This window comes from Capsicum annuum, chromosome 9 (genome assembly GCF_002878395.1).
Source record: "Capsicum annuum cultivar UCD-10X-F1 chromosome 9, UCD10Xv1.1, whole genome shotgun sequence".
In the NCBI taxonomy this organism is placed as follows: Eukaryota; Viridiplantae; Streptophyta; class Magnoliopsida; order Solanales; family Solanaceae; genus Capsicum; species Capsicum annuum.
Window position 1 is genome coordinate 7,519,164 of NC_061119.1, and position 10,372 is coordinate 7,529,535.

A 10,372-nucleotide genomic window follows, 5' to 3' on the forward strand; every position below is an offset into this window, starting at 1 on the left:
GGTACTCATCTAATCCGCATAAATCTCGGTCTCAAACATTCAATGTGTTTACATATGGGGATACTGTCATATCTTGGAGATATACAAAGCAGTCTATCATAGCTATCTCATCGCACCATGCGAGATTATAGCTATTCATGAAGCAAACAGAAAATATGTGTGGTTGAGGTCCACGATACACCGCATAAAGCTCGATCTCAAATAGGCTATGTATTCATATATGGTGGTACTGCCATATCTTGGAGATATACAAAGCAGTCTATCGTAGCCACTTCATCAAATTATGCTGAGATAATAGCTATTCATGAAGCAAGCTGAGAATGTGTATGGTTGAGGTCCATGATATATCTCATTCGAGAAAATTGTGGTGTGAAATATGACAATCTACCCACAATTTTATACAGAGATAATTCAGCATACATAGCACATCTTAAGGGAGGATTCATAAATGGAGATAGAACGAAACACATTTTGCCAAAAATTTTCTGCATACATGAGCTACAAAAGAATGATGATATTAACGTGCAACAGATTCATTCAACTGACAATGTGACTGATTTATTCACCAAATCTTCTCCAATTGCAACTTTTAAGAAGATGCTACACAAGATCGAGATGCAAAGGTCAAGGATGTTCTCATTAGGGGGTGTTAATACGCGCTGTACTCTTTTTCCCTTACGAGGTTTTGTCTCACTGGGTTTCCCTTGTAAGGTTTTTCATGAGGCATCCGAAATGCGTATTATTAGAGATATGTACTCTTTTTTCTTCACTAGATTTTTTTTCCTACTTGGTTTTTTCTAGTAAGATTTTAACGGGGCACATTATCTACCAATTAGACATTCAAGGGGGAGTGTTATAAATGTATTTATATTATAGTGAATGTCTATCAAGATCTACTTTGATATCTATTAGGATTTGAAGCATCCGTCTTTTACTTAGACTAGGAGTAAATTTCACATCTCTCATCCTCAAGAGAAGAAATAAGAATTAATCTCTCTTCTCTCTCTACTTTGGTTCTTTATTCTTTCTTGTTTTATAACATATATTTTTTATTATGATCATTTTCCTTTATTGTCCGCTAAATTTAAAATTGATAGGAAAATAAAGGATTATTTTTTTACAAATTAGTAAAAGTTCGTAAATTCTTTTGGATCTCTAGAATCTAGAAAAGAATTTTGAGTATCCAAACAACCAAACTACTTTTTCCTTCTTCTACTTTTCATCCTCTAACTTTTTTCAATTACATTTTCACCCTCTCAATTAAAGTTGTTTGACCGAGCAAGTACAAGATTAGAACGCGTTCACAAATGTCTTATATATTAGGTAGCAATCTCACTTACTTTGTCCGTTTCATTTTACTTGACTCGTGTTAATTTGATATTTATTAAAAAAATATTTATTAGAGACAGATTTTACTAAATTAACTTTATTAATTGTTGTTTGAAAATCTAAATATTTTATGTAATTGTTTAATGATAGGATAGTATTGAAATAAAATAATAAACATCTCTTAATTTCATAAATTAGACAAATGAATTAAAATAAATATTTTTTGTAAGAGGGTCAAATGAAATAAAACGGATGAAGTATATAGTTTTTTTCTTTTTTGGAAAATTAATTAATTAATTGATTTTTGTTACAAATTTTGAAACATTTAATAAGTTAATTATGAAAAATAATATACCACCAAAAGGTAGGTGAGATTATCCGAGCTACATTTCTGCTTACGAGTTTGGTAGAACAAACAACATTAATGTAGATTGTGCTTGTCAACATAACACAATTGTCTGACTTTATCTGAATTTGTAACTAATAATCTAAGCAAACTTACACGAATAAAATCAAATTAATTTGTGGTCATTTCACATCATTTAATTGTATTATGTGAATATGTATTCAATTTAGTATAAGTTACAAATGGATATGTCTTTGTTAAATATTGAGTTTATTCAATATGAAAGAAATAATTGACCAGTCTTATGATTGACTTAGATTATGTTTATTAATTCAATATAATCATCCTCTTTTATCTGAATTTGAGATTGACAATGCGAACAAACTCATATAAATAAGATCGAATTAATTTTTGGCTTTTCTACATTATTTAATAGCATTACATGAATCTGTAATTAATTTATCCAAGGTTACAAATATGCTTTTATTAAACTCTGAGTTTATTCAATATAAAAGATATAATTTTTTATTTATAATGGTAGCTACCTCAAGATTAAAATAACATAAATCTCGATAGTTTGGAGTTAAATTATAGAAAAATTCAAAATTTTATATAATTACTAAAAAAAATTTATTTTTGATCTGTCGAGATACATAATAACTCCCGATACATTCAATGAAGATACTTTTTTTCTTTGTAAAGATGTATAATTAGCTCCTGATACATTTTTTCAATTTTGGATCTGTCAAGATACTTAATACATCCAACAAAAATATTTTTATTTATTTATAAAAATACATAATTAGCTCCTGATATTATTATTTTTTATTTTGAATCCATCGAGACACATAATTAGCTTACGATACATCCAATAAGATACACAATTAATTAAAATTTTTGTAATTACTATAAAAGTAAAAATTTATATAGATATAATAAATTAAGATATATGTTTATATTATTTTTCCAATATTAATTAGTCAAAATTCAATGTAAGTCAAATTTAACAACTAATATATAGAACAACCCGACTGATTTCCATGTTACTGTTGTTTTTTCTTCGTCTTCTTTTTTTTATTATTAAAAATATATTTTAATATTTTTTTTAAGAAGGGGAGCCTTGAAATAATTGATAAAGTAGTTGTTATGTGACCAGGAAGTTATGGCTTCACGCCTTGAAAACAGTCTCTTGCAGAAATGTAAGGTAAGGATGCGTGCAATATACCCTTGTGGTAGGACCTTTTTCCGAACATTACGCATCGAGCTACCATTTTTAATATAAATATTTTTAAAATGTTGACTTTTTAAATATGCTAGGAAGGTTGATAGAACATTGATGGCTTTGACTAGGAAAGACACTTGAAGAAAATAAGCCAAGGTGAGAATTGAGAAATATTCAAAGAAAGTTTCTTTGTGAACCAAGTGGATGCACTTTTGTTAGGTTTATCGCATTTATCCATTAACTAATTTTAAATATGCTTCAAATTGCCTTCACAATTGAGTGAGCTCCACTTTAGTGGATGGGTCAAATGTTGTTTTTATGATTATTTAATTTACAATTAATTTAGATTTGTGTTATATAGAATTAATTTAGGGCGAATGATAAAAATCTCGATAATCTAAAGCTTAACTACACAAAATTTCAATATTTTATATAGTTACTGAAATTATAATTTTGAGTTTATCGAGATACATAATATATCCAATGAAATTACTTTTTTTTCTTTGGAAAAATACATAATTAGCCCCTGATATATTTTTTTCGATTTTGAATCTGACGAAATACATAATACAACCAACGAAGATACGAGATACATTATTCCTGTAAAACAGATATAATTAGCTCTCTAATATATCCAACAAAGATACATAATTAGCTGAAATTTTTGTAATTACTTTTTAAGGGTGAGGGTTTATATGAATATGATAAATTAATGTGTATGTTTATATTATTTTACCATTAATTTTAGGAATTAGGGAAGCATCTATCAGGAATTATAGCAAATGTTAGACGTTAATTTAATATTTTATTTATAAGATTGAGCAATATATGAACGAACGTTAAAATTGAGTCAAATATTATCGAACCTGTTTTTCCTAAGACTTATATTTACATCACTCTAAAAGTAAAGAGAAAATCCAAATAATTACCTAAAAATAACATATGCATATATTAACCAGCTTGAAATCTTTAATTGGTGAAGAATTACTATATCCCTCTACCCCTTCAAGATAGGGTAGTCCAATTTATCATTTAATTATTTGCATCTACTCTTTAATTTCTCCTTCATTTCAACGTGCCTCATTAGTATATGTTTATTTAATTGAAGCCCCTTTAATACCTTTAAGAAAAAATAAATCAAAAAGAAAAGAAAATTAACTTTATCTTAATATTATCTTCTCCAATATTAGTGCTCTTGAGCTCAATTAGTTAAAATGGAGGAGAATAAATAAACATTGAATGATCAATTTTACTTGTAATATTGAAGATCTTGATAAGCACTCACATCTTGAGCTGACATACCCATTAAGAAAATAATTATTAATATAAATATTTTATGATAATATTCTTATTAATTGATGATTATATTGTATCTTGATATTATTTTGGAGAATAAGCAATTAATGTTAAGGGTAAAATAGAGAACAAATAATTATTTTTTCTTGATACGTTAAAAATAAAAAATAAAAATGAAAATTCAACTAAAAAATAAGTGATAATTAAAAGCGAACGGAGAAAGTATCAAGTAAAAAGGATAAACAAAGGGAAAATTGTGAAAATTTTGTTTTCTGTTACTCTCTAAATTTATTTTAATTTCGTCATTAAAAAAAGGGTAAAGCATTTAAAGTGAATGGATTATAACAAAAATAAACATTTATTATGACAGAATTCTAGTAATATAGCGTGTTTTAAAAAAAAAAAGTATTTTGACATGTAAAGTTTATATACTGAAACTTCGTTAATGATAAGTAATTATATAAATTTCCACCCTGATAAAATAATTATAAAAATCTCAATTAATTATATATCTTTATTGGATGTATCAGGGAGCTAATTATGTATCTCGACAGATCAAAAATAATAAAAAAATATCGAGAGCTAATTATGTATCTTTACAAGAAAAAAAATTATCTTCGTTGGATGGTTTATGTACCTCGACAGACCTAAAATCGAAAAAAATATATCGAGAGCTAATTATGTATCTTTACAAAGAAAAAATGTATCTTCGTTGAATCATTAATGTATTATGTATCTCGACAGACCCAAAATCGAAAAAATATATCGGAAGCTAATTATGTATCTTAACAAAGGAAAAAAGTATCTTCATTGAATGCATCAGGAACTAATTATGTATTTCGACAAAATCAAAATCGAGATTTTCAATGATTATGCAAAATATCGATTTTTTTTTTGTAATTAAACTCTAAATTATCGAATTTTACACAATACAATTTGGTAATAGCAATAGAATGAATTGCCCCCAAGTAATTGTTTTTTTGCTTTCACATCCGGCGTTTGATATCCGCATTGAATTTCGATTAATTTGAATTCGCGCCGCGTAGAGCCCATTGAAGAAAAATGCTTCCTACCAATTTCGTACTCAAAGCTCAAACCCAAGATCTTTAATTAAGAAGGAACAGTCTCATCTGGTGCACCACATAATTTTGTGGTGACCCAAAGTATAATAAGGTAATATTGAACCATTTAAATAGTATATTGGCAAATTTGGACCTTTTCATTACATAAAATAGTATGTTAACTCTATCTTTCCTAATTAATAAATTTGAAAGAGTTAGTTTTGAACTTGATGACATAGTAGCAACACTATTTTCTAGTGAGTTGGATGCACAAACGTGTCCTCTAGCAAACCATAAAACCTACCAAGAATACTTTTCTTGGGCAATAAATACATACTACTATCATGGCAGATGTTGAGTTGGCCTATCCAAACTATATACACTTAACCAGCATGGGCTGCAGTGTAGTGATGAGATTACTCTATCCTTAATCAGAGGTCTCGGGTTCGATCTCTGTATATGGAGAAAATCTTGTTGAAAGCGTCACCCCCAGAATAGGTCCTGCAGTGCGCGATCCGAATTAGTTGAGAGTCCAATGAGGATATCAAACACAGAGTGAAAACCCTTCCAAAAAAAGCCCTACACACTTCAATGTTGAATTGGGCATATATTGTTCCCACTCGATAATATGTGTGTTATTAACTATACTTGGTGAAATATTTCCACTCAACAACAGGTGTGTGTTATCAACTGTCCTTGGCGAAATAGCTTAAGAGGCCCTTATGCTTGTTTTGAATCATCATGTCATCTTTGCACTCTCAACTTTATCAACTTTAACAAGTAAACCCTCATAAACTCAACATTTTAAAAAAAAATTATCCTATTGATTTGTGTTACACAACCATGTACACGTCAATTTACACGCCATTTAAAAATGCTATATAAGACACTAAAAGAAAAAAAAATAATGAAATAACCCGAATGACAAACAAGTACAAGGACCTCCTAGGCCATTCCACCTTGAAGTTTAGGTATCATTTAAGAATGTGCAATAACGTCAAATTAAAGATGTGATTATATCATTTAATGGTATAAAAGTCGAATAGAGAGAAGAAAAAAGAGCTCAATTTTTTATATTGGGAAAGAAGACGAGTGCTACGAAGGCCAAAAGTGACCCATTATTTAATGAAGTGAGGTTGAGTACCATGGAGTCTCAGGTTCAAAATTCTAGTCATGGTGAACAGAGTTATCTGGTACCGACTGCTAGTGTGAGATGACAGGTATCCCATGGAATTAGCACGCAGGTTGGTCCAAACACTACGATTATCAAAAAAAAAAAAGAACAAGAGGAAGGACTCACTCTCCTTAAATGAGTGTATCACACACATTGGTTTACTATATCACGTAACATGACTCAACCAAAAAAGAGTTTTAAAGTGTTTAAGTGTTCAGCAAAAGGTCACGCGTTCAAGCTTTGGAAACAACCTCTGGCAGAAATGCAAGTTAAGGTTGCGCACAATACAAACTTGTGGTGAAGTCCTTTCCCGGATCCTACGCATAGCAGGCACTTTAGTGCACCGGGCTGCGGTTTTTTCAAATGTTCAGCTAGCAATGTAGGAAGTGCAGTGACCAGAATGACAATCCGGAACAAGTACAAGGTCCCCCAAACCGTTCCACCTTAAAGTTTAGGCGCCATTTAATAATGTGCAATGACATCAAAATTAAGAAAATATCATTTTTTAACTGTTTGTTCTTACCAAAAGTCTCGCAAAAACAAGACTTAAAGCTATTGCAAACACAAGATACTAAAAATCACATGTAAAGTTGTAGAAATTGAATGATGAACATGGAATCTTGAAATCTTTGGATTGTTTCTTTTATGTCATGCAGTATGCTAACTCCATGACAAAAGATAATCTAACAAACATAACTACCTAGATATTCTAGTTTACATGGTCTGATCCACATATAGGAACAGACTGGCTCCTAAATTGACAACATATATATTATGATGATTCTAGTAATTCACCATGGGATAAAATAAACAATTTGAAAAATAGCATTTCACAAGGAGTAACAAAAGATCTTTTTTTGCAAGCAAACACCTAATAGATTGGAAGAGGAGCACCATTCCAGCTCTTGAGACACTCCAACAATGGATCAATAATCTGTCCATTGCACATTGCTGTGAACACTTTGTCAATCTCCTCACCGGGCGATCGGACTCTTTCACCTGTCAACAGTTCAGTTCCAAGTTCCTTCCTCACAAGTCTGTATAACGGATATGATCTGCATTCTGTGATCCTGTTGGGAATTGAAGGGTTGCCACTTTCAAGAGTAATTCTTGCACTCTCAACTTCTTTAGGCAATACGGCCTTCAATTCGTCCTCGAAAGCTGCAATCTTTTGGAAGATTGAGCTGTTCACATTCTTCTCGCTTTCACCGTTGTTCAGTGCATGATCAACGAGGACTTGTCTCAGCTTCTGCATCAAAGGGTAGGTTGAGCTGCAGGGATCATCAGCATAGGCAAACAAGTATTCCCTGTCCACGACTCGAAGCAACTCCTTTTCGCAGAATCGTGCTGGATGAAGTTCACCGTTAGCGCCCATTGTCAAAGTTCTCTTAGCTACTTGGCTGACTGTGTTCTTGACTGCATTCTTCAAGTTTTCTTCCAAGTGCCTCAAGTCTATAGCTTGGCAAAGCGCCACGAGATAGGTTGATGACATCAGCTTCAAGATGTCAACTGCCTCGGCTGTTTTCCTTGATGAGATTAAGCCCAAGGAGTTAACATCTTGGTTGTGTTGCTCGGCACTTTGGACATGGTTAGTCACTGGATTTGCCAAGAATTGAAGTTCCGAGCAGTAAGAAGCCATCGCGATTTCAGCTCCCTTGAAACCATAGTCCAAGCTTGGATTCCTTCCTGCTGTGAGATTAGATGGCAAACCATTGTTGTAATAGTCGTTGACAAGTTCTGAGAACTGAGCAAACATCAATTTCCCAATTGATGCAAGGGCCAATCTTGTGTTATCCATGGAGACACCAATAGGGGTGCCTTGGAAATTCCCACCGTGTAAGGCCTTGTTTCTTGAAACATCGATCAATGGATTGTCGTTCACTGAGTTGATCTCCCTCTCGATCATCTTAGTTGCAGCGCGAATGACTTCAATTTGAGGGCCTAGCCATTGTGGAGATGTTCGGAGAGCATAACGATCTTGCTTTGGTTTCTGGAGAGGATCCATTTCATGGAGCTTTTGAGCTGCCTTGACATAAGAGCTGCCATCCAAAATGTGTTCCATAATAGCAGCAGCCTCAATCTGACCAGGGTGATGCTTCAACTTGTGTGTCAGATGGTCAGTGAATTCGGGCTTTCCATTCATCACTTCAGCGAAAATCGCTGACAAAACTTCAGACATAACAGCAAGAATGTTGGACTCAAACAGGACCATCGACGCCATACCAGAACCAACTGCTGTACCATTCACAAGGGCAAGTCCTTCCTTCGGCTGCAACTCGAAAAATCCACCACTAACACCAGCCACGCGGAACGCTTCCTCTGCATTAAGTTTCTCACCATTGGGACCAACAGCCTTGGCATTAGGTCTGCCAGTAAGCAAACCAGCAATGTAGGACAACGGGACAAGATCACCCGAGGCAGTGATCGTGCCACGGAGGGGCAAACATGGGGTGATGTTGCTGTTGATCAACTTCGTTATCGCTTCCAAGATCTCAAACCTAATGCCAGAGTACCCTTGAAGCAAAGTGTTGATCCTAACAAGCATAGCTGCCCTTGTTGCTGAATGTGGCAATGTGTGACAACTTCCAGTTCCATTTCCAAAAACTCCAGCATTCAAGAACCTACATAATCAATCACATCAAGATTAAATTTTGAACTGAATTCTACCAACCACAGGTCAAAATTTCTTTCAAGTCGTACATAGCCGATAATGAAACCCTTGGTGAAAATCCTAACTCGTCTTTAGTCCACCAACTCTATATAAATTTTAACATGTGTTGTTTTTACTTTTAGATAATGCAATTAATAAAACTTGTTAGTTACCATACCATCCAATCTAAAATCAACTATAATAAATGAGTAGAACTAGACATGGTTCATAATGTTACAACTAGACTAAAAAACAAGATTACTAAAAACATTTTCGTAGAGCATATGATGTCGTGGCCAAGAGTGGCCCCATTTCGCTAGTGACACGGAAATAACAAGTTAGTCGATAAGTTATATATACGAAACATATAAAAAGTTCTTTACACTGTCAGTATATAAAGAAAAAGTCGTTTACCTAATAAGTTCTTTTTGAAGAGCACCACCATTCTTGGTTCTCCTATGTGATGTTGCACCAAAACCAGTAGTAACACCATAACTATCTGTACCTTTACACATACTATCCATAACCCAATCACTACTAGCTTTCACACCAGCCCTTGCACTTTCAGAAAGCTCCACTTTAACCCCACAAGTTTTGTTATCAGCATTTGCAATGGATGCAACTTGTGCAACTGTCAAAGTTTCACCTCCAAGTTTAACAATTGGCTTTCTAAATTCATCCACCATTTTTTTCACTTCATCCAAATGACTCCCTTTTAATGATTCAGCAGCCATTTCCCAATTCAATGGATCATGAATTGATTTATTGCATAAATCACTGGCTACAACATCTCCATTAACATGTCCATTTAGTGCAATTGTTGATGCCATTGGATCAAGAAAATGGCTAGAGTTGTAATAGAGATGTTTTTGTTTTAGTAAGGAGAAAAGAAAAAAATGAGAGTTTATTTATAAACTTTAAATGTTGTCAAGTTTGGTTTATTTTTTGTTGTGGTAGATGGAATATGTGGTGAGTATATATAGAGGGACAAATGATGGTAGGTAAAGAAAATATAGTTTGGCGGGGGGGGGGGGGGGGGGGTTGTATGGAAAGACTTATTAAAATGGTGGTTGTTGGAAGATTAATTTTGGCCATTGGATTAAATTGTGATTAATGATTGAGATTTGAGGATGACATGGGATACTTCATGCAATATGCAAAAAAAAAAAGATCTTGGGGGTTGGTGGATTAGGCTAGAATTTAGAGTTGTTTTTGGTTGTTGGTGAAAAATTGAGGGGTTAAATTGTAATTTCATCATTTTTCTTTTGATATTGAGGAAAATTGAAATAAATAA

General features: G+C 32.9%; 1 protein-coding gene across 3 annotated transcripts in view; it reads right to left on the minus strand.

Moving 5' to 3' along the window:
• LOC107843092 (phenylalanine ammonia-lyase-like) overlaps positions 1 to 10,065 on the minus strand; it is a 13,361-nt gene extending 3,296 nt beyond the window's left edge. Inside the window, exons 1-2 of one of the 3 annotated variants that reach the window (XM_047395884.1) lie at positions 9,493 to 10,065; positions 7,428 to 9,049 (exon numbers count right to left, since the gene is read on the minus strand). In XM_047395884.1, coding sequence (XP_047251840.1) covers positions 7,428 to 9,049; positions 9,493 to 9,908 — 2,038 coding nt within the window. In that variant the 5' untranslated portion in view covers positions 9,909 to 10,065. 3 annotated transcript variants of the gene reach the window in all.
• Between the last annotated feature and the right edge of the window lie 307 nt (positions 10,066 to 10,372).